The sequence below is a fragment of the Chionomys nivalis genome, chromosome 24 (assembly GCF_950005125.1).
Source record: "Chionomys nivalis chromosome 24, mChiNiv1.1, whole genome shotgun sequence".
Classification (NCBI taxonomy): domain Eukaryota; kingdom Metazoa; phylum Chordata; class Mammalia; order Rodentia; family Cricetidae; genus Chionomys; species Chionomys nivalis.
This window is the reverse complement of record NC_080109.1, coordinates 23486149-23511362: the sequence shown is the minus strand read 5'-3', so window position 1 is coordinate 23511362 and position 25214 is coordinate 23486149. Positions and strand designations below refer to the sequence as shown.

Here is a 25214-nt window from a genome sequence, read left to right as displayed (position 1 = left end):
TAATTTGAGCATTAAAGTATTTTCATAAACATATGACTGATAATCACACTTAAATACAATTAGCACCTCCAAATGACCATATGTAGGTCTGGCCACACTATCTAAAAAGCTAATTTAACTTAAAAAAAAATGGCCAGGGGAGATGGATCGGTTGTTGAGGGAACATCTGAAGCAAGCATGAGGAATTGAACTTGGATCCCATCATCCATGTAAAAAGTCAGGTCCAGGGGCCTGCAATCAGCAATCCTTTTGCTAAGGTGTCGCTAGGAGAATCCTTGGGTCTTTCTGGCCAGCCAGTCAAGCTGTACTAGTGAGCTCCAAGTTCTGAGAGACCCTCCTACAAAATAGAGAGACACAGAGGCCTGATTTCACCTCTGGCTTTGGAAGGCTGTGCACACACCTGTACCCCTTCCCACACATGAGAAAAATAACCTGTTGCAAGAAGTCAGTATTATTGATCAACTCTTCATTCTACTCAAGAATTCAGTATCCACTGTTTAGAAAAGATAAATATTCCTGACGGACAGTTGATAACACTCCACTGACACTCACAGGAAAACACGCCTTACCCTCTGCTTCCCAACAGGCTGCGGGGTGGTGGTGTTTCTAAATCTCAAAATCACTTCAGATGGTAATATTTGAGTTTAAGATATGCCAACTGGCATGTTTTCACTTTCTGTTAACTTTTTTTTTTTTAAAATCAAAACTTGTCAAAAGTTTAAATTTACCAAGTGGCAAATTCAAAGAGTACAACGCAGTAGTTTGATAGTATAGTCAATATTACGACTACATCACTCCTAATTGCAGAGTCTTTCTGCCTTCCTCCAAAGGGACCTGGCATAGTCAGTTCCCACTTCCTTGTCCCTCCGCCCCTGCAAGCTGCTAAGCTCTTACCACCCGCACACCTCACACAGAAGTCAAGCTAGATGCCGCCTTTTGTGCTGGCTTCTTTCCGTCAAGCCTCGGCTACACTGCAGCACGTATCAAAATTTCACTCTTTTCTAAAATGGGTAAATGACACTGATGAACTTTTGGATCCTATCACTTGGGGTGGTTATAGACGCTGCCTTAAACAGTCCTAGAAAAGTTGCGTGTAGATGTGCTTTTCTAATCACCTTGGCACTCTGGATTGCTAAGTCATATGGCGATCCTCTTGAATTTTTAAAAAAGCCATCATGTTATTTTCCACACCCATTTTACACTCTCAGCAGCATGCATAACAACTACTCACTCCCACACTATTGCCGTTTAAAAAATGTTAATGTTAGTTGGTGGTGGCAGCAGAGCGCACACCTTTAATCCCAGCACCCAGGAGGTAGAGGCAGGTGGATCTCTGTGAGTTCAAGTCCAGTCTGGTTTACAAAAGCTAGTTTCAGGACAGCTAGGACTGTTACACAGAGAAACCCTGTCTCAAAAAAACAAAACAAAAAACTGTTACCCTGCTATGTGTGAAATGGCATCCTGCTGTGGCTTCAACTTGCACTTCCCTAGTACCTATCAGGATGGAGCTTCTGTCCTCAAGCTTGCTGGCCGCTTCTGTGCCTTCTTCTCAGGGGCTTATTAGCCATCTTTTGTATCTTCTTTGGGTAAATGCTTACGCAGAATGCACCTATAAAAACTCAGTCATATTGGAGTTGTACATTGTATTCTGAAGACATGTGGTCTGCACAACAGGCCTTGTCAAATACATAGACAGGGTTTTTCTGGGTAGCTCGGGCTGTCCTGAAACTCGCTCTGTAGACCAGGTGAACCTCAAACTCACATAGATTCTCCTGTCTCTGCCTCCCGAGAGCTGAGATTAAAGGTGTGCACCACCATTCCTGGCTTGTTTTTCATTTTAATTTTTTATATTAATTCTTTAAGAATTTCATACAATGTATTTTGGTCATATTTATTCCCTTCTTCCTGTTCCCAGGCCTACCTCCACCACAACCCAATTTCATGCTCTCTCTTAATCAAACCCCTTGAGTTATATTGTGCTGGCCAACTACTCTTGTGCGATCTGCCCTGGCATGTGGTAAACACACCAGAGGTCGCAACAATAAAGAAAACTGACTTTGCTTCTCCTCAGAAGCTAAAGGCTGAGTGCAGACCTCCCCGTCTATGCTGGGATTTTATCTGGTTGGATTTGTATAAGCCTTGCCCTTTAACACACATTTTAAAACATCTACTGAAATCTATCCCCCTCCCACTGGGTGTGGTGGACAGCAGCAAGTCAAGCCAGCCCATTGTCACCAGCACACGCTCCTAATGCTCTACGTTGGTGCTGTGTGGCCGAGTTCTGCTGTCATATGGTTAGGCAGATGGAATATATTTCCAACTGGGCACTGCCCACTTACTCTGGGCTTCTCAGGACAGAGCCCCATAGCAGCCCATCCTGGTAGCAGTATACACTGTTCTGAGTACTAATACACTATGGTTGGTTTTGTGTTTAAATAAATATTAGGGGCAGTTTGTCCATTTCTGAAAGAAAAAACAAGGCAGATGGAATTTCATAGGGACAGCACTGATCTGGTCACTGGGTGCACTGCCACCTTGAATCTCCAGTTCCGCACACAACTCATTCCCATGCACCACGTCATCTTTAATGAGGTTATAGTCCTGCAAATCAACACAGCCCAGGATACAAAGCCTGGCATCAGCAGACCTCGGTGTTGCGTCTGTGCTGCCCCCCCAACCTTCCATTTCACCGCGCTTCTCAGCTTAATACTGCACCACACCCTACCTGCTCTTTCCCTCCGCTGTACAGGACACATCTGTGAGAAGTGTAAAAATACTACAAAGACTGTTGTTCCAGAAATAGTTTAATATATATTAAGAAAACCAAGTAACAAGAAAAAATATATTTTCTCTTAGCAAATATGCTAAGTGTGTCAATCTTTTTCACAGTAGAAATAAATTACACACAGTGTACGCTCCTGCCTTGTATTCTGCTGTTTTATAAAATATGCCACATATATTCACTGAAAAGACCAACAAGACAGACTGACACCACAATGGATAACATATAGTTACTTTTGCTCTGAACAACCTTTTTAGTGTGAACACAGAACAGAGATTGTAGGTGGCTAGATTAGGTGAATACCCACCCGGAAACACGAGGCTTTCCATGTGCAGGCTTTCTGACCTTTCAGCCCAGTGTATATTTAAACACACACAAATGTCTGCAAGGAACGAGGCTGCAGGTACAAAAGTAAGAGAAAGGAGACGACAGCCTCAACTTTGCTTCTTTCTAACAAACCCTGTGACGCTTATCTGGTTTAAGGTTTAAGAAGCAATTCATTGCAAGGAATGCAGAGGAATCTTCAATAAAGGGACATTCATTACCAACAACAGCTGCAGTTTATGTCACATGGTACTTAATCCTGAAATCTTCCCTCTGACTTTCTGCCTCCATCTATAATCCCAAATCAGGGAGACCTTTAAGCTGCTATGTAGAGGCAGCCAATGAAAACAGAACGTTGCTACCTAGAAAGGAGACATAGCAGTATAGACTCAAGTCAAAATTGATTTATCTCCATGCAAGCTGAGAATGAAAGAAACTGACCTACAATCTTATATTAAGAAAACTATAATCCCCAAATTTCAAAATAAAGACTAAGATTAAAAACCCAAACCACCCTTGGTGTTGCCAGGCAGCAGTAATCTGCAAATGCCATCAAGATCATCAGGAGAGCAGTGTCTTCACTTGCTCAGGCGACCTGTGTAGGATGCTCTCCGGATCTTTGTATGCGTTGACGGGATTCATCACGGCTGCATGAACTTCCTCATAGGCTCTGCAGACCAGCTCGGTAGACTGCTTTACGATCTGCTCCCTGTTGATGAGCAAACAAAGCCAGAACATGACATGACCCCAGGGACTCTACGATCACACATCTGAATGACACCTGAATGATACGCTTCATCTCCATGCTGAGCAGTTCCTACTGATGGGGTGAGTAACTACTGTTTACTAAAGTCTTCCTCATTAACATGCAGCCTCCAAAAGTCAGGGGCTGCGCTTCACCCGCCGCTTGGCCATCACGACTAAAACAGCACCTCACATACAAAGGTTCCTTGACTCAGGGTGGGCTTACATCTTGATGAATCAAGCTAAAAACATGGGAGAAGAAAAAAGCATTTAACATCCTTAGCCGACCAAACAGTACAACCCAGAATACCTTAAATGTGTTCAGAACACTTAACCTCAGCTTAGAGTTGCGTCAAACCATCTGATAAAGGCAGTAAAAAATTATTCTCGTTGTCATACATGTCTATGCAATGAAGTTGCCAATAATAGATGATAATTCTTTAAGATATCTTTCTGGGATCTATGTTCTTCTCTATAATAATGCCCCAAATAATTTGTAAGGCGATCTACAGACACAAGTCTGTGATTTGTAAGTACAGTATGTGGATGGGAGCAGGAGAGGAGTCCATTCCGAGATGTTGGGTCAACAGTACCTGGTTCGGATCTATCCTTATTAAGTTAAAGAAACTTGATTATTTTTTCAAAAATTGCTAAATATTGCAAAATAAGAGCAGAGAGAAGGAAGGCACGTTGAATAAATGCTCTGAACACAGTGCACTGATGTTTACTTTCTGCTAGGAAGGCGGGTGCCAGAGATTGACGGAGAGCAAATAAGGCTCAGCAGTTAAGACTACTTGTTCTGCCATCAAGAGGATCCAGCGGCCATGTAAACTGCCTAGAACCCTAACCCCAAGACAATAGGATTTGGGGGACTTGATGGCTACAAGGTTCAGCATGGAAACATAAGCTCCAGGTTCAGGGAGAGACCATGACTCATGGGAATAAGCAGAGAATGACAGAGGAAGAAACTCCACCTTCACACCCAGATGCACTCACACAGATAAACCCTAAGAAATAAGGAAGAAACTGGTTGGGAATCTACTTAGTCCCATGAGACTTCATGTGATCTACTGTCTGGTGAATTATCCTGTAGTTAACTGACCTTTACAACAAGTGTATCAAAATAATATCAAAACTATTCTTCATAAGTAAAACAGTCAAAGCCTGTTCTGAGATGGCAATTAACAACTGTGACATACATTTGAAAACCACATTTTGTTGGTTCTTTTTTTTTTTTTTCATTTTGTTTTGTTTTTCAACAAGTCAGAAGTGAACTTTAGAAGCTGTTTCTAGCTCATCACTCAGAGCAGGATGATGGATGTTGTTATTAGCCCAGCCTCACACCTCATAGTTTGTTGTAATCTGACTACAACATAAAGAATATATGGAAAAAAGACTATGCTGCCATACAACGGGTTTAAAATCATAAGGCACAAGAGGGCATTAAATATCATTTTAAAAACAAACAACTGACAAGAGTAACACACTGAAAAATCTTATATAGTAATTTAATTTTAGTTTTTAAGTCATTATAAAAAATTAGTAAAACCAAGTTGCAATTTGTACCACGTTTCTAAGCTAAATTAGCTTACAAATGTCAATAATTAACAACAGTTGAAAATCAGGATAAAGGTGAAATACAGATGTTCTGAGTGTTGGAATGTGACAGCCCGGCCTTCCCCATGCTGCTCCCCGTTTCAGAGGCCACTGAGATAGGGAAGGAGTTAAAACTGAACACGGACTGTGGAAGACAGAGACAGCAGAGGTGGTGGATCAACAGTCTTGGAAGCAGTCAGACAGTGGAGGGAGGAAAGGCAGGGTTCCTTCTCCCTGCCAGCTCAGCCACAGCCAGAGGCGAGCCAGAAGTGGGGATTCCCTGCAGTGAGCCACGTCTAACCCTCAGTTGAGACTCATGAACTCTGACAGTGTGGGATCTCCACCAAGTCCACACATTCGCTTTCCTTAAATGTTTCCCGGGGAAGTCTATATGGCATGGTAGAGAAAAAACAATACTGGGAAGAAATTCTAAAGCCTGGAACTCGGGCTAAGGCTGTGGCATTCATTACAGTTACCTTGACTGTACTCTGTGTGTCCGTACAAAGCTCTGCGTAGATAAATCTTTGTAGAACATCTTCAGCATTTAAACTATACGACTCAGTCGACAGATGAGAGCTTTTTAATGAGCTTGTCTTAAAAAAACCTATACATTCATCTTAGTGCACACACACACACACACACACACACACACACACACACACACACCATTCTACACAGAGGAAATGCGGTCCTAAATAGGCTGTTGGCTCTCTGCATGTTAGCTGTTATTTATGCAGTGCTCAAACGACTCTGCTTCTATTTCATTTTGAATTCTCTCCTCTCTCTCCTCTCTCTCTCTCTCTCTCTCTCTCTCTCTCTCTCTCTCTCTCTCTCTTTTTCCTTCAAATAGAAACTACCCTGCAAGCTCACCCTTTATCCTGGAAAGCCTATGTAGGTGTTCTGTCTGTGCACCACACTGTTTTCCTTCCTGCCTGGTGTCAGGCTATCGCGCTAATTAGCAGTCTCATGAAATAGTCTGAAATTACGAGACGCATCACAGTGACAAACTACTGATGTCTAAAATGGAACAGCTTGAGGGACTGTGTAGTGAAATCCAAAGTGATCAAGAAATCATCTAAGTCCAGTTGTGTGCTTGGGACCTTGGCCCTCTTGCAGGCAAGCTTCTCAGCGGTGCTGTGGAGCAGGACTTCGAGCCTGGGCACCCACCCACCTGCATTTACATCAATCACAGTCAAGTTCACGGCTGATGGATGAGAGCTAGGTTCAGAATGCTTTCTGTGGTACAAAGACTCTAAGCACCAGAGGGACTGGCCGGCTATAGTGAAATGGTTTTCCAGACCCAGCAGGCTAGTTATCTGCTCCTATGCACTCAAGAGTGGCCAGGGCTGCAAGCACAAGTCCCGCACAAGGTCAAGCCAGCCACGCCAGTGCGGACAGTGGAGGAGCACACCAGACAAACTCCCAGGGAACTACTGGTGACTGATGGCTGCTGGGGAAAGGAAAAGTCACCTTTCTCCAAGGTGGTGGCTCCTGAGAGGCTGCATAGTTTGAGACCTTTAAGTTCCAAGAGCAGAGCCAAGTAAAGGCTCACCTCCTCCACGGGTCTCCCCTGTGGGGCAGGTTGGCAGTCAATGACACCAAGAAACTAGGCTACTCTCCAAGACCTAGTAACTCCCCAACACATCTCACAGTTAGAGGGCGGCTGGCCACACCAAGGATCACACGCAAACAGCATAACCACGGGGCTAAACTACCATGAGAAAATGAGTGAACTGAATCTTAACGTCACATTTTTACTAAAAGGCAGTGCCGTTTGTTCCCCTGTACTTCAGGATGCTGGACATTAAGAACTTGTTTACAAATGTCAAAATTTCAAAACTCTTAATACAGACCACTACGGAAGTGCACAGAGAAATCATTCTCATTAAAATCTGCTCATGCAAATTGGTTGTATTTTAAACAAGTTATATACAGAACTGAGCTAGCAAATGAACCGCTTGCTTCTAGAATCAGGGAGCTTGTTAACCAGCACTTAGGATTCTCGTTGCCTAACAACCTGGTGCAACTTCAGCATTACCATAAACCTACTGTTCCTAAAAATAGCTTCTTTCCACACGCAGGTTCTGAGATCACTAAGCGTGAGCTTTGGTGAGGCCCAACCATGTGCACACCAGGAGAAGGCTTGCCCAGTTAAGGGCTGGGAAGATAAAACATTGAGGAATCATGAGTGTTGGTGTGTGCAGCTTTAGCATTGCTAGTTTGGTTTTGTGTTTAGCTCTGGCTGGCCTGGAACTTGTTATTTAGACCAGGATAGCCCGGAGCCCGCAGAGATCTGGGTAGCTTGGCCTCCTGTGTCACCATCCCTGGCTCCATAACTACTGTACTCCATGCTCTTCAGTGCTACTGTTAGACAAATGCACCAGCACCCTTTATGAACTGATGCCATTATCACCGGGAAGTGTTTTCTGTTTCTCACGTTAGCACCTCGTCTAATTCCCCTGGTGTTGACACAGCTATCTCAGTGTTATTGTGATTAGTGCTGCCTGGCTTCTACCGTCCTTTTAATTGTACACTGTCTTCTGCACTCAGGGTGTATGTATTACAGACCGCAGGCACACTGTCTTCTGCACTCAGGGTGTGTGTATTACAGACCGCAGGCACACTGTCTTCTGCACTCAGGGTGTGTGTATTACAGACCGCAGGCACACTGTCTTCTGCACTCAGGGTGTGTGTATTACAGACCGCAGGCACCTGGGCCATGTTTTGTAATTCAGTCTAAGGTACCACTGCCTGTCTATTGGAGCACACTGTCTTCTACAGTTACCTGCCAGGCTGCACGTCCATCTATTGTCTTGCTGTTTTCTCCTGTCCCATTTGCATTTCTCTCCTTCTTTGCTTGTCTGCTTCAGAGACTGCTGGGCAGTTTCCTGTGTATCCTCCAACAGCACTGCACACCCCACCTCACAACAGCACACTCCTCCTTCCCTTGACATCAGTGGTTCACATGGATTGCGACCTCTTTTGGGGTCAAACAACCCTCTCACAGGGGTCACTGAAGCCCACCAGAAAACACAGATGTTTACATTATAATGTATTACAGCAGCACAATTACAGTGACGAGGCAGCTAGGAAATAATCTTATGGTGGGGGTCACCTCAACATGAGGAATCGTATTAAAGGGTCCTGGCATCGGGAAGGTTGGGAGCCACTGCTCTAGGCGCTCCCTTAAATGTCCACAGTTCACTTTCATGTTTAGCCTGTCTTCACTCTTCATCACTCTGAGGTTACTTTCCTTCATCCTCAAGAATTCCCTTTATTATCTCCGACACTGCAATATGCTGGTGTTTTTGTAGATGGTAAGATGTATTAATTTTGCTATTAGCTTTCAAGGATTTTTTTCCTTTGGTATAATTTTTGGTTTACTGGGGCTAGGAATTGAAGCCAGGGCTGCAAACACCCTAAGTAAACTCTCTACCACTGAGCTGAGGGTCACACATTTCATGCTGTCACTGTAGTTCAGTGTGCTACCAACACCACACTATCTTGTAGTTGTATTGTTTCTAACACAGAGTCAGTTCCTATGAACACCAACTCGTCCCCCTGGCTGCTCTAGATGGTGCTGTTTACAATCAGCTTTTGATGATCTGACGACAGGATGCCCCGTGCATTCTGCTCGGTTTAACTTATTGGGGATGAGGATTCCCATTTGACATCACATCTGGAGAAAGTTTTCCTTCCATTAAATGTTTTTTTCCGATAACGGGACATTCCTATCACATATAATTGAGTGTACACACATGTATGTGTGCTTACTTCCCTCTTTAGCTGGTGCTGTTTCCCTCAGGAAGGACGAAGGCTTCATTTTACATACTGGACTTTCCAGGGGTAAGTGCAGCAGCCTCAGGGAAGTGTCCTTCTTTACTCTCTCAGCATAATGAAGCTTTCCTGTAATCCCTGGACACACTTCCAATATTGCTATAACTATCTGCTAGTTCTGTAAGCATCGTCTGTGGGTCTGTCTCTATTAATGGATCTCTTGTCTCCTTTGGGTTCATATTTTCCTGCTCCTAAGCAGTTCTGGGGACTCACGCCTCTATGTGAGGCACCAGCAGGCATCCTTCAGAAGCCCAACTGTGTTTGGAAGGTAGCGCACTGAGTTGGAGATTAGTGTGGTACTTAGCGTGAGTTGAAGGTTTGGGCTTTCTGAGGTCTCGAGAATGTTGTCCAGGCTATAGCTGCTTTTCAGTTGAAAGGTCACCAGGAGTTATTCTTTCACTAATGTTTCTTTTCCTTTTCTTAATTAAAAACTTGTTTCAGTTTTGTTTATCTATGTTTAGTTTTGATTATACAGATAATGAATACAAGTGCTCTCAAATCTTCCTTAAATCAAACAAAACAATTATTTCACTGAATCTGTGTTTTTACTTTTAATATAAGAAAAAATGGAAGAAAGAAATTGACCCTAAAGAAACAGTTCTTCAGTCACATAGCCTTTCCTGCGAACTTGTCCGGAAGCACGCACACTCCCTCCTCTTGTCAAGCCCTATGAACTCTGCTCTGATGCCGACATGGCCATAACTGCAGACTCTGTGGTGCACAAGGTGAACCCTGGGGGCTGGCGGCGAAGAGAACAGCGCCTTTCTAATTTATCCCAGGGAAAAAGGAAAAACTCTTTAAAACCACTTAATTTTTCTATTTCTTTCTTCGTTTTCTTGACAGCCTTACTTCCTAGTCCCTTAAATATGCTCAATATTTTCCTTTATGACTGAATGTCCAATCAAAACTCTCCTTTGAAAGCCAAATCTTAAGACAAAAAAAAAAAAAAAAAAAACCAAAACAAAACAACAACCACCCGAGAGTGGAGCACCTGTACAATCACAACTCAGAACAGCAGCAGCAGGGGGGCAGGGGTGCGGAGGATGCTCACACTACACAGACCCCTGCAGGGCAGGGACTAAGGGCATAAGGTTGCATATATATTTACTTTTGCCTAAAATGAGTATCATTTTGGAGAGACTCGCAATTTAACTAGATAAAAGTTATCTGTTCCTACTTCAAGTACTATATAAATAAGATCAAATATACCCTGCAATGGATATGAGAAATGCCTAGTTTTGAAGGAAAAGAAACGCTACCAGCTAAAAAGAGAAAGATGTCTAATTAGCATACACACTTCAGTGCTGACTGTGTACACTGCTCTCTATGATCTAAATGTTAGAGAACAGGACAGGCAGGATGGTCAGTCAACAGCAGTGCCTCTGCCAAGTCACAATCTGACTTTAATCCCTGAGGCCCACAGAGGTGTAAGGACACAATCCCACTCCCTCAAGCATCTTCTGACCTCCACAAGTGCATTGTGGCAGCATATGCCACACACACCCCCCAAATGTTATAAAAGTTTAAAAAGTAAACAAACTGAAAATATTTAAACAAAAACTGATAACATGATTTTAAGATAGCAATGCTATTTTTAATTTTTTTTCTTAGAAACACAACTTGAGGTATAATACACTGTTTCTTTAAGAACTCTCAGGTGCTTAAACTCAGTTACAGGATAATAAAATAATATCACCAAACACATTAAATTTATTATTTAAAAGTCATATAATATGAGAATTTCTTGAACCTCTATGCAAGAGAGCTAAGTTCTTTCCATGGAGCCTATTTTGATGCTTCTGGCTCTCACTTCCAGCTGCTAGATTTGGTTCCTGTTCCCCATCCGTGCAGAGGACTGTGATCTAAGACAGTGATCTCCTCTAAAAAAATAACCCTTTATTATATGTAATTCTGAACTAGTGTGGGATTATTTTGTAACTTCCATCATCAGAAGATTACATATTAATGAGAAGGAGGGAAATACAAGTAAGGAATAAGTATTGCCAAGGTTAATTCCCTAGGGTGCAAAGGCAGGAAAAACACTGAAAACTAGCTCTTCAAAGGCGAATGTCTGTCTGAAAAGGAGAACTATCTACTGTTTAAAAGGTTCCGATTCTCTCCCACCTCCCTCTGAGCAGCACTTACTTCACTGTGGCACTGAGGAGGAAGTTCAGCTGCGGCATCAGAAGGTGGTCTGGGGCTGAGAGGTAGCGGTCAAACTGAGCCTGAGAGAAGAATGAGTGAGAGATGTATGGACCCGCTAAGGAGCTACTGAACAGCCACTTCTGGGGAGTGCTAAAACTTCAGACCCTGCCCCCCAAACACAACTGTCCAGGGATTTTTGTTCAAATGAGCACTTCCTATAACGGACATACCCTAAAACTGCCTATATTAACTTATTTAGAAAGGTTGGCAAGGGATAGTGGGTAGTCAAAGAGTGTGTGTGCATATTACTGTGTGCACGTTTGTGGGTGCCTGTCTACACGTGTGCATGTGTATTCAGAGGATGGAGGGCAAGGCTGGGCATATCTATGATGCAGGCACAGAACAAACACAGTACAGAAGACCATGCTACATGAAGTGGTGCTCATACTGAAAGGAAGGAGTAGGGTGTGTGTGTGCATGTGCGTACGCATGAGTGTATGTATATGTGTTGGAAATATATAGGTGTGTTAATGACTATGTGAATTTGAGTCTGTCTGAGTGTGTATAAATATGTATGAGTGCATGTGTGTATCATGCATGAGACTGTAACTATATGTTTGTGAGTGTGTGTATGAGTAGGAATGTGTGTATCAGTGTAAATGTGCATATGTGTGTGCCTGTGCGAATGTGTATCGGTGAGTCTATGTATGAGTGTGCTCATGTGTGTGCCGGTGCGAATGTGTATCGGTGAGTCTATGTATGAGTGTGCTCATGTGTGTGCCGGTGCGAATGTGTATCGGTGAGTCTATGTATGAGTGTGCTCATGTGTGTGCCTGTGCGAATGTGTATCGGTGAGTCTATGTATGAGTGTGCTCATGTGTGTGCCTGTGCGAATGTGTATCGGTGAGTCTAGTCTATGTATGAGTGTGTTCATGTGTGTGCCTGTGCGAATGGGTATCGGTGAGTCTATGTATGAGTGTGCTCATGTGTGTGCCGGTGCGAATGGGTATCGGTGAGTCTATGTATGAGTGTGCTCATGTGTGTGCCGGTGCGAATGGGTATCGGTGAGTCTATGTATGAGTGTGCTCATGTGTGTGCCTGTGCAAATGTGTATCGGTGAGTCTATGTATGAGTGTGCTCATGTGTGTGCCTGTGCGAATGTGTATCGGTGAGTCTATGTATGAGTGTGCTCATGTGTGTGCCTGTGCGAATGTGTATCGGTGAGTCTAGTCTATGTATGAGTGTGTTCATGTGTGTGCCTGTGCGAATGTGTATCGGTGAGTCTATGTATGAGTGTGCTCATGTGTGTGCCTGTGTCTTAGTGTACATGTTGTACAGTGCTGAGGCCTGAGCACAGGACGGTGTACATGCCAGGAAAGCATTCTACCACTGCTGCAATTGTTTCCTCGAAAACAAAGCCTAAGCTAAAGGCTTTGTGACTCTCGTGCTGAAAGTAAGATGCTATTCTAAAACAGGAATCTGAGTTCAGTTAGCATCTCAAAAAGAACAAAATACAAAAAAAAAGACAGGCGTTTAAGCCAGGAATCACGGCCAAAGAAAGTCTGCAGTTCACAGCCCAACCCCACATGTGCCACCACTCCTGTCCCCATCAGATCAGGAACCAAGCTCTGAAGATGAGGAGATCCTAAACTGCAGTACATCTGAGGGGAGAGGACAACAAAAGGCAACCCTGGGCAGGGCTGATAAAAGGAGCAGACACAGAGCTGCAGGGCACATCACGGGAGGAAACCTATCACCCAGGATGTCGTCACCGCACAGTGAAGCACAGCCAGTAGTGCCTAAGGACGTCCACCTTGAAAGGGTTTGCGATGCACTTACCATTGCAGCCTTCAGTGCCACCGAGTCTAGGTTGGGCAAATTGGCTAAAGAACCCTATGAAAAAGTTATAAAAATGGTCTGTTAGAAGATTTCAGAAAAATCGTGTAGTTGCTTCTAGAGAAGAGTTTGCTCTTCACTGCAGTAAGAGAAGGGCCATAAACGAGGGGCAAAACCACATTTATCAACAAGGGAAATACCACCACACTTGAGATTTACTCAAGCAAGACAAGCAAGCGACATAAAACTTGGAGGACGCTGGTGAGGTGTGGGGACCACGGTGATTTAGGGAGCAGACAACGTGAGGAACTGACTCCCCTGTCAGTCAGCTACAGTAACACAGAAGGGTGGAAGCTGTGAGTTCCTTGCTTTCTGAGGCAGCTTATTTTTTGGTTTGCTCCGCATTTATGGCCCTATTCTTACTGCGGTTAAGAGAAAACGCTTTTCTTTGGAAGCACTTACATGAGTTTCTGAACTTGGGCAATCTTCTAAAATCTTACTTTGTGTTAGGGTTTCCCACCTCTCCAGGACCTCTTCCTATTGGGGTTCTGTAAGATCATTTTGGCTCAGAACATTTTCCTTCACGGATCTGCTAAACTAGATGGAGGATAATTTTACTTTCATAGTAATCCATTTATTCATTTGGCTGAAGGTGAAATGGGACTTTAAAAATTCACCAGGACAGTCGGGTGGTGGTGGTGCACGCCTTTAATCCCACCACTTGGGAGGCAGAGACAGGCAGATCTCCATGAGTTTAAGGCCAGTTTGGTCTACAGAGCAAGTTCCAGGATAGGCTCCAAATCTACATGGAGAAACCCTGTCTAAAAAGGAAAAAAAAAATCACCAGTATGAACGTCTTGTATACTTTATAATACTCATTTCTGTGTATTTACATCATATGACAGTAATTCCTAAATATTGTCATTACTTGTAACCAAGAATTATCTGCATTTTCAGGCACTCTCCTGATCCATGACAGACACTGATTAGGCCTGTCTCAGCAGAGGACAGAGAGAGCCGCCAAGCAGTGGCAGAGCCAAGTTAAAATCTACAGGTCCATCTCTAGAAGCCACCCCTCAGTGCTCACCTGCTCAGGTTTGTGTTGCTGTACAGTATTGTAAATGTAGCTCAGGCCAACTCGAGTCAAAACATAAGACGCTTGCTCATTTATCAGAGTGTCCAAATGGGCTTCAATCTAAAATAAATACAGAAGAAAAAACACTGTAGAAGAGAACCAGCGGAGACACAGTAAAGGAAGAGCATGCTGGGGCTGTCGTCACAGCCTTGTCTTGCTGTGGCCCAGATTATGGGACCCAAGGCAGCCTCCACAGCAGATTTTTCTTCCCTCTGCGACTTAAGAAGTTACAACTAAAGAGGATTCTAAGACGGCCACCAGCTAAGGAACATGGATTGATTCTCAGCTATTTCAAAAGAGAACTCAAACAAAAGTCACAATGACTATGTAAAAGAAATTACTCGGGGATAAGAAGGGCTTGAAGGCTGCATTCTGAGCCTCCCCTCCACTCCCTGAGGAGCCCCATCTCTCAAGAACCCTGATGGGACCTGGCCCTGCAGCTGAGGAATGGGGCCCCTGAAGAAAAGCACTCCAATAGAAGAGGCTGCTCCTTCCATCTGCCTGGTCCTCCCCATTCACACCACAGGGTGTCCCCAGTTTAACCTGTTTGCTTGCCAGCGACACAGAGCACCCGCCAGCTCTTTCTGTCGCCACATGAGAGCCGCCTAGTTCGAGTGACTCCAACACCTGTATTCCTCCCACAAAGAAGCCTGCCACATTGTTCTTAATGAAAATACTCAAGGAAGTACAATTAAGAGTCGTTATTTCTTGGATTTATGGAAAACCAAATATTAGTAATAATTATAATAATTTGCTTAAATATAAGCATTTAATGAAAGTGAAAAGGAAACTAGTTGATGCTAACAACCAAATTAGTGACCTGAAGGAAAAATAGAAGAGAGAGAAAGTATCAAAGAAACATGCTAAAGAGAGAGAATAAATTGGAGAACAGATTCATAACATAAAATAAAACAAAGACAGGACCTGCAGAACATAAGATAGTAACACACAGAGAAATTATTTCAAAAAAAATTAATGAGTAAATGAAAGGTTTGAATCTCCAAACTGAAATTGCTCTCATTGTCTAAGATGGCAATAATAAGAGAAACGCCTAAAATATTTCGGGGACGTACCTGAGCCCAAAGGAAGATCTTTACAGGCCTCTAGGTAGACAGAGCCAGTTGCTCCAAACAGGAGACTCAGATTTCCCTGGTGTTACCAGCCATGCTGGGGAAAGCTGAGGGGGAGTTCAGGGAGATGTCGCCTGGGCATCTAGAACCCACGGTCTAACAACATAAGCTGTGTCTCTGGAGGACTCTGAGGAGCCGTGGCTTCTAGCACAGCCCTTGCCTGTCTCTGACATGCGTGTGAAGAGTCCAGCTGACACATGAGATGTGGGTGGGGAGAACAGACCCTGGACACACTAACAAACTCCACTGAACAGGTACGGGATGTCATGCTGGCAGGAAAGGTGCACAACACTGTGGAGAAACATCACACGGCTGACAATGCAGAATAATGGCACTGTAAGAACATACATCTGAACCTTTCAAGAAAGAGACAAACGGCAGAGATATCGATAAAAACCATATTATGAAGTTAAGTCCGCGGAAATAAAGTTATTGAAGACAGGAAGTGTAATCACTCTCTCCGACACGGCTCAGCTAGCACAGTATCTGTGCTGACAACGTTCAGCGCAGCAGGGGTCTCACTGTCCAGCTGCAGTGGGAAGACGAGAAAGTTCGGGGCGAGGCCATCACCCGTCTGGAAGCATATGTGTAGGGACCAAGAAAGCCTGGGGATCATGAGACAGGAGGATGAGGGCGTGAGGGAGGTGGGACACGGAGAGCAACAGAAGACATAAAATATGCAGGAGGAGGGACTGAGGGGATGAAGGTCACCAGCTGGAGAGGGGGGGGAGGGCAATGGAGGAAGAGTGAAGGAGACCAAAGAATCAAGCCTCTCTACAATCTCAAGTGGCAACACATACAAGTATTTAGAACTACCAAGATAAATTAAAAAAAAAAAAAAAAAAAAAAAGAACATCCAGAGAGACAAATGGGAGAGATTGAGAACTGTGCCTTTTTACAATAAACTCCAAAATTATTAAGACTTTATGATTACTGATCATTCTCAAATGTTCTCAAATGAATTAGAAATTAGAAAATTTAGATGTATCAAAGTCACTCTTCAGAAAAATGCAAGGCTACAAATCAAACTTCATTATACCCACTATCAGTCTTCAGGCTTTTAGTGGCAGACATTTTGGGCTCTTTGCTTCAGCCTTGTTCTCCTGAACATTGCCTCTACCAGTACTATGTCAGTACCAGAACCCAAGTATTATGTACCTTATGAATGGCTTTGATTTAGCCATCATACAGACTTTTGAGAGACACCAGCTGGCTTATGGGAACAGTGACTGCTAGACCAGGGCATTTTGGCTAATACTGCTTTACACACGGACAGAATATGTCTGGTCTTTGTAACACTTGCTGCACCCGCTACATGCCCTGCAAATTACAATTGCAATATAACACGACATCTGCACACAGCACTGAACACTCAAATGAATCAGAGAGCTTTCTCATACCATCCTATGATATAATATAATCAAGTTCCTTAACCATTTCACACTGTGGCTTCTTTAAAGCTGAAAATCAGAAGTGTGTGTGCATGTGTGTGTATGTGAGAGTGTGTGTGCACATCCTTCAGACAAACTGCCTTAAGCAACTGATGAAGTCAGGCCATTAACATATGTCAAAAGTTAGTAACTTAGAGCTATCACACTGAAAAAGCAGACTCACAGAGAAGCCACTTCCTAGCAAAGTTTACCTGAAACTGAAGCATCTCCAGGCGCCTGTCTGTGAATTCAAACAGAGCCAATGTCGTCTTCATCATGTACAGTGAGTTGACCATGAACGTGGCCATGTCAGCTGTGCCTAAATTGCTGGCTGATACTGTACACATCTGGAGGAGAGGATCTAAGACACATGACAAAACCTGTAAATGATAAAGAAATGGATTCTTATTTCTTAATCAGAATATAGTCCTGGGGTTATAGCCTTTCAGAATTAAATGCCAAGCTAACTGGAAGACAGCCAACTTATAAAAGTCCATGAGGTCAAGATTTAATAACAAAACCAAATAGCACAAAAATGGGCATCATTGAATTCCCCTTTAAAATCAAGAACTGACTTAATATTTAAGAAACATCAAAAGTAAAGGGGTTGTCAAAGTATACAGACGCATACGCCACCACCATCTCACAGAATGTCTAACAGAAGGTGAGCAAGCAATCAAGGAATTTACAAGCTACCTGCACGAAGTCAGCCTGCCGAGCATCCAAGGGGACAACTGAAGAATCGTGTGACGCCAGAACCTCCCGCAGCAAAGTGAGTGTCTGACTGAGGGCAGAGCTGGGTCCAAGGTCAGGTGGTGGGAGTTCAACCTGCACCAGAAGAACAGTTTACCTGCTGCCCAGGTTTTCTTCAGAAGGTTGAAGCACATAGAGGGCTCATGATAAAAACATAAGGATAACACAGCGCATGTCTGATGTATTAAAAACTCACAACTTATTGCCAGTTTATTTTGAAGTATGTTGCTCAGAGTGACAAGGTTTTACCAGCCTGCCCCAGAATTGTTATTATGACTTTCTACGTTAAAGCTCAAGAATTTATGAGAAAACTTGATGTTTACTTGAATTGTAGAATTACATTTGTTTTATACCAAACATAACCTGGTTTTATTTTGTTTTTAGCCCAAATTATAAGAATAAAAAAATCCCCACAGCAGCAGTATCACTGGAGAATCATCATCTGCTCTTATGGCTCGGGGTCTAGGAATAGGCTCTTGACTCCCTTCTCCATCAAGGGCCCCTGGAGAATTCCAGGTTAACCCATAAGCTATGCACTTTGAAAAGTGGTTCACAGAAAATAAGTACCACTAAAATCTTGAGAGATAGGTTTAATCTTCTCACGGCTACATCCTCAGAGCGTCAGAGGGTCTCTGAAGGGCTAGGTGGAATCCTGTATCAGCTGTTGACTTGAGCCTGAGTTACTCTGGAAAGGGAAGCCAAGTCCAATGTCACTGCTGCTTAGAAGGACCACCAGAGGGCCCCTGTGAACTTCCTTTTTACTATTATTTCTTTTTAATACAAAAAAGAACTTGCAAGTTTGAGATTCTGCCTAGAAAACTTTAGAAGGGTATCAGAATACTTTTAACTTTAACAGATATGTATTGTAAATAAAACAAAATTTGGCAATTAGAAGTCTTCACAAGACACTATAGCCTTGTGTTGGACATAAAAAGAGGAAACTTTTAAATGTCAGGATTTATTTAAAATTTTTATACATAAAGTTAATGAGTAATTGACATTAGTAGAAATGGCAGAGTGACCTGTAAAAATACTTTCTTTTCTGAAAGTAGTATTAACAAGAAAAGTTATGAGACACATGAGTAGACAAGAAAATGTGGTCTGTGACAGCCAAAGGGAAGGACGGAAACAACGGTGCAACAGACACAACTGACTACCAAAGCGCTACAGGTGAACACTAACTGGAAGACAACTTCACTACAGCGTTCGCCAACAGATGTGAGCAGGCACAGAAAGGCCACTGAACTTGAAGAGGGGCAGAAAGAACGAAAATGAACAGAGCCCCATGGGACCAACCTCAGCTTAATCCAAAAGAAACAGAGAACAAGGAACAGGAAGTGCCTGAAGAAACAATGGCAGATGACCGCCTCCCCCCCCCCCAAATCTGCTGAACACTCAACTCAATGGCCAAATAGCTGACTGAATTCCAACATAAATCTGCAGTGGTCTCCATGGAGACAGAGCATAACTCAAAAGAGAAGGGCTGGGGAAGATGGTTCAATGGTGAGGAAGATGGTTCAGTGGTGAGGACCACAGGCCAGTGTTTCTTCAGCACCTGGATTCAACTCCCAGCGCCCACATGGTGGCTCGCAACCTTCTGTAACTCACTAAGATTAACAGCCAATGTATCACCAGAATGCACCAAATATTGCATACTTAAGGATTGGAAGAAGTAAAACGGCAGCCAACAATTGTGTTTCTGGGAGAAGTAGTCTTCAGAATGCAGGAGAACATGATACTATCAATACAAAAATATTTTTTTAGTAATTTTGTTTATATTTTCTTTTCCTCTTTGTGAATGAAAAGATTACTTCATGAAGACAAACCGCATGCGGTAAGACCAGCACAAGAAAGAGGAGAGCTATAGAAGAGGGGAGCTATATAGTAAAGGACAGAATGGCGAGACAGGGATGAAGACAGAGGAAAAGAAACTCTACTCTCAGGAAGTCATCAGGATGTAAATGGGTTACACATACTAATTGAAAGGCAAAGACTTGAGGATAAATTATTTTTTAAAAACCATACTCAAACTGCATGTTATCTTTTAACAAGTTCAAAGGAAAAGAACATAAAAAGACATGATTTGCAAATAGCCAAACGAAAGCTAGTATAGTCACACTAACACAAGACAAAACACCAGTAAGACAAAAGCATCACCAGACATAAAGGCCATCTTCTGACAGTAAAAGGATCAACACGTGATGAGGACCACACAGCAGCTATGTCCACAGACACATCCAGCAAGACAAGTCTGAAGCTGACAAAGAACAATCGTTCCTGCTGCAGAACTCTGTGAGAGTTACAACGCTAGACAGACAGGTCCCTCGGATGTAGCTGTTTGCTTATATCACATGGAGCTTCTCTACTCGCGTTCATAAACGTTCATGGGTGTGACACAGAAGATAAAGCTGCGCCACTGGGAGGCGAAACTACAAAACCGTCTGGGAACATCTGCAGGGGCTCCAGGTTTCATAGGTCGCAGTGGCTCTCACTAAACAGAAGACTAAGCTCGTCCTAGTTACACATATTTGGAATGGAAAACTCTGCCCTGAAAAATGTTTAAAATTGAAACGTTTAGAAAACGAGGTAGTGAAACTCACCTTGAGATATTTCTCCAATTAGGATACAGTTATGCTAATCCAGAGAGATGAGCTATGACCTGAGGTACACTAAGCTTCCCCAACATGAATTTGAAGGGGAAAAAAGTCACTAAAGTCAGAACATGAAAGAAGTCCATTATGGCTGCAGCTCAGGGAGGCTGAGCACACCCACCTTGTCCATCAGTTTACTTGCATGCAGACTCAAGCTATTGAAGAATATTTTTTTGCTTAGCAAGTGCATTTCTTCAATTGTCGTCAGTAGAGTAGCTGCACTATTTCCAACGATGCCACTAAACAAAGAACATTTCATTTCAGATTGGAAAACAGAAGCTAACACAATTCAGCTCACTGAGCACAGCGCTTTAAAAAGAGATCTCGATGTGGAGGCTGGGGAAATGCACAATGAGTAAGACTGCTGTTTTCTAGCTGGAGGGGCTGAGTGTGACCCCTAGCACACAGAAAGCCATGCCGGCTGCATGTGCCTGGAACCCCAGCACCAGGGGCCCCAGGAGCCCCGTGACCAGTCTAAAAGGCAAGCTGCAGGCCCTCAAGGGAATAAGGCAGACAGTGAGAGAAGTCCCCTGGCATGGGCTCCACAAGCAGGATGGGCATATGTCACACGCATGCACATACACCGTGGGCGAGGGGAGGGGGTACTAGTAGACTGACCTGGGCTACAACAGTGAGAGCTAGCAACAAAAACAGATTTATACAGGAGTGTGTGTGTGTGTGTGTGTGTGTGTAAGAGACAGAGACAGAGAGAGACAGAGAGAGATCTACACACCAATCACTCCAGTTTCATAAAAAATGTCAGTTTCCTTTTCATTTGAGTAAGGAAATTAAAAAGGGAAAGAAGCAAACTAAAGTTTGAGCAGCCATAGTACCGGAATCTGAAATACGAAACTGTACATCACTGTTTAGAAAGCTTTGGGTATTTAGATGAGTGGTGTTGGATTGTTAGAGGCTTTTATAACTACTCCACAATCCTGATCCCAAGCATTCTGGGTAAGGTTTAGTTAACTTGTACCACGCTTCCAATATTTCCTAACATATTCTAGCAAGGCTGTGAGTCAGGACTGACATCTGTGACATGCAAACACTGTCTTCTCAGCACAACAGACATGCATCCCGATTACACAGCAAAGTCTGGTTTTAATTTTAAGAAAGAATCAACAGCTCATACCGATTTGATAATTAGATTGCATAATACTGAGTTCTTTTCAATAAAACTAGCATACCTATCAAAAATATATCTACAAACTAGTTATTAGACTTTATACAGCTGCTTAAGTAGCATTATATTTAAGACTAATTATAAAACTATGCTATTTTGAAATAGTTATATTAGCATATCTGGTAATATTCAATTTTCTATTAAATAGATGCTTATTAGAGCTATCTAAAGAGATTTCTCCTGTTTTGCAAGGAGATAAGTATGTACAGTTATTTTCCTCATTGATACATTAGAAGGGATTTCAATTATAATATATTTAGGTAAGACACAAGATTTCCAATTCAATAAACTTACTTTTCTGGAGAGAAGATGAAGCTATGTCTATGTTATCATTCATGCAAAACTAAATGCTAACAAAGAATTGAGGACACTGGTGCCCAGATAACAGAGTTCACCCATTATGTCCTATTCTACCTATAGCAATGGCTCCAGCTGTCATGGATCTCAATTACTAAAGCAGCAAGGCTTACTTTGTAGAATATTTTGTTATGTATATTGTACGCCTCTCTATGTATGTGTGTGTCTCTGTATGTGTGTCTATGTCTGTGTCATCTGTGTGTGTATGCCTCTCTCTCTCTCGTGTGTGTGTGTGTGTGTGTGTGATTCACGGAACAGGAAGGGGAGAAGAATGACAGCCCCCAAGGCATACAGGAACACTGAGCATGCATGGTCTTACATGATACACACAGAGGAAACAGAAGTGTGTACTGAATACAGAGAAACACTCCAGGGTACACAAGCACATTTACTATCCAGTTACCTGATTGTATGGTGGTAAAACTTGAGGAGGTTAGAAATTTTATATAATAAAACTGCCCCAGGTTCAGCAAGTATTACTTGTTCAATTCGAACCTATGAAAACAAGAAGAAAAAAAATCCTGAACATTTATTTCTTAAAAGTATACCTTTTCTTCATTAATAATGAGGTATAAACAACATAAAAATACTTGAAACAATTTCATTATTGCAGTAATCCCAAAATGCTTTCTAAAGAAATTCTGTATATTAAATTATAACATATGATAAACATTTTAATACAAATTCTTAAAAGTGACTATCCACAACATTTGGCTCAAAGCAGGCAATACTGGAAACGAGAGCAGGGCCACTGTGAGGTTGAGCACCACTGTGTAAGTAGACCTGGTTAAGACTAAACTGCAAAAGCAGTGCAGCGTTACTGAACAGATGCTTAGCCAGCAGCACTCATAAAAACGAGAGAAAGAATTCTGTCTGCATTACACGTTTGTTCCTATTAGCAGAGAGTAAAGTCATAAGTGAATATCAACAAATCCGTCTGGCTGTAAGGCTACCGGTATGAAGATGAACTTACTCTTCCAGGAATCTTCCAATTAACTCCTCCCACCCACTGCTCTCCTTGGTCAGCATCCCTCGTTACTGATGATGCCCACACCATCCACTCTGTCTGTCCTTACGCTGCTACTCCTACGGTCACCTTCCTGCTTTCTAAACAGACACTGTTTCTTACTCCAATCTCTGCAGCATCTGGTACAACAGTGCGCACATGTTCAATAAGCCCTCTCAAGGATGACGTTTCTCTGTTCTGTGCTCCCAGGATATAGACTCTGTAAGCAAATATGTGTATATTGTATGTGTAACATTTTCAAAGACCTCTCTCTATTCATGGGAATTAATTTATCTTCACACTTGCATGTTTATGAAAGTGACTCCTCTTTGGCGTGAGGCAATAAGACAAGGAATGACATTTACATTGAAAAATAATCAATTTCTGTATGAACACCTTTTTTGGTGTGTGGATACGTGCACACACGTGCATGCTGCACGCAGGTGTGAATACTATTGCATGCAATCTACACAAGGTGTCTTCCTTTATCACTCTCAACCTTGTCTTTTGAACACGGTCTTTCACTGAACCTGGAGCTCACTGGCTGACCCCACGCTTATAATTACGTATTACATCACTAAAAATGGTGTTTTTTGAATGTTAACACAATCATGAAACTGTAAAGGACGTTAATTGTAAACAGAAGGACAGAGAGAGCAAGGCAGCACATAGTACCAACCTCTGCCTCTGCCTCAACTTCTGCTGCTAGGATCCTGCCCTGACTTCCCTCAGTGATGGACTGTGACGTGAAAATACGAGTAAAATAAACCATTTCCCCCCAAGTTGCTGATGATCATGCTGTTTTATCACAGCAACAGAAGCACTAACCAACACAACTTTCATTTTAATAAATATTTTTCTTAGTGACCTACTTGCTTTACCTCACTAATGTAAAATTCATTCAGCTAATGGTCTCCTAATAACATAATAGATGTTTTGGCTATTAAGAAAAGTTGGAGGAAAATAAAATTTTGGGGTGGTGGTATTAACACAGGGTGTTTCTGTGCTGTGCAGACTGGCCTCAAACTTATTTGTTATCCCGGTTGTTCTCAAACTCAGTCTTCCTCCACAGCCTCCTAAAGTGCTGGCATTATAGGTATGCACCACCACATTTGGTAAGAGCTTAATTTCACTCTCTCTTTTAATCTTTTTAACAACCAGCAGTATACAAAGCAAGTAAAATGTATATGGATTAGGAATGTCTGAACATCACACTGGAGGATGTATTTCATTTAGTGAAAGACATAAAATAATTTCAAGCACTTATTATCAAGTTATGGTGAGATTTGAATTTATAAACATATTACACTGTCAAAAGGTAGGTTATCTGAGGTTTTTTTTTCCTGGATCAAAACACCAAAGAAATTCTTAAATAATAAAAAAAAGTTCAGTTCATAATAAGAATAAATAGTAAAACGTAACGTCTACACAGTAGAGGGGAGTCATAACGGAGAGGAGCCTGCGGCAGGAGCAGCCCTGGGAACCATGCAGCTCATCTGCCTCACTTTGCCCTCGACACTGTGCAGAGGAGGCACCCAAGCAGGGCCCACGGGAGCACACTGCAGCCCAGAAAAGTTAAGGCCTGGGACAGGAGCAGAATGAGTTCTGAACCTGCTGACTCCAAAGCTTGCCCCTGGGTGGCAACAGGTAAATATGTTCACATTTGGAGTAAACATTATTTATTAGTATGATAAATGGAAGAAGGTACTGTGCTCGAGGTAACACATTAAATGCACTCATTCGCTGTTGTTCAATTTAATGCTTTTCCTTGCATGCTTACCAGTGGCACAGGAAATATAAACTATAAAATCAGTTCATAAATGCAAACTAAAGCTCTTCCTATTGTAGAGAGCAGGCAGTGGTTTCAGTTTAAGTGTACTTTATCAGCCTAGGTGATGTATTAATTTGACAAAATTGTAGCTCGATTTCAAGCTGTTACTTATCAACTTATCTAAACTCCTAAGAACAAGTCAGTACTTTGGTCAGATACCTTCAGAGGCCGACACACACCCTCAGTGATATGTCCAACAACTTCTTGAATATTTTCTTCAACACCTAAAATTAAGTACAACATTTATTTCTTCCCAAGTTATACTTGACTCATACGTTTTAAGAACTATTAATCAAAAATAATTAATTAAATGTCATGAATAGCATTTAAAATAAACAGCAACATTTTGTTAAGTATAATTTTTGACATGTTTCTAATGGTGCTAGTACCCAGTATGTATCTACAAAATGCTGATAATTTGTATGAACAATGATTAACAAAATGAACCCTGTTGTAGAATATTATTTTAAGATG

General features: G+C 42.4%; 1 protein-coding gene across 2 annotated transcripts in view; it reads right to left on the bottom strand.

The window, feature by feature from the left end:
• Window positions 1-2792: 2792 nt before the first annotated feature.
• Cog6 (component of oligomeric golgi complex 6) overlaps window positions 2793-25214 on the bottom strand; it is a 40998-nt gene continuing 18576 nt past the window's right edge. For both annotated transcript variants that reach the window (XM_057757256.1, XM_057757257.1), the window contains exons 11-19: window positions 24900-24964; window positions 22307-22398; window positions 20485-20602; window positions 17656-17787; window positions 17172-17339; window positions 14352-14459; window positions 13268-13321; window positions 11429-11508; window positions 2793-3815 (exon numbers count right to left, since the gene is read on the bottom strand). In XM_057757256.1, coding sequence (XP_057613239.1) covers window positions 3668-3815; window positions 11429-11508; window positions 13268-13321; window positions 14352-14459; window positions 17172-17339; window positions 17656-17787; window positions 20485-20602; window positions 22307-22398; window positions 24900-24964 — 965 coding nt within the window. In that variant the 3' untranslated portion in view covers window positions 2793-3667. The remainder of the gene's footprint in view (window positions 3816-11428; window positions 11509-13267; window positions 13322-14351; window positions 14460-17171; window positions 17340-17655; window positions 17788-20484; window positions 20603-22306; window positions 22399-24899; window positions 24965-25214) is intronic.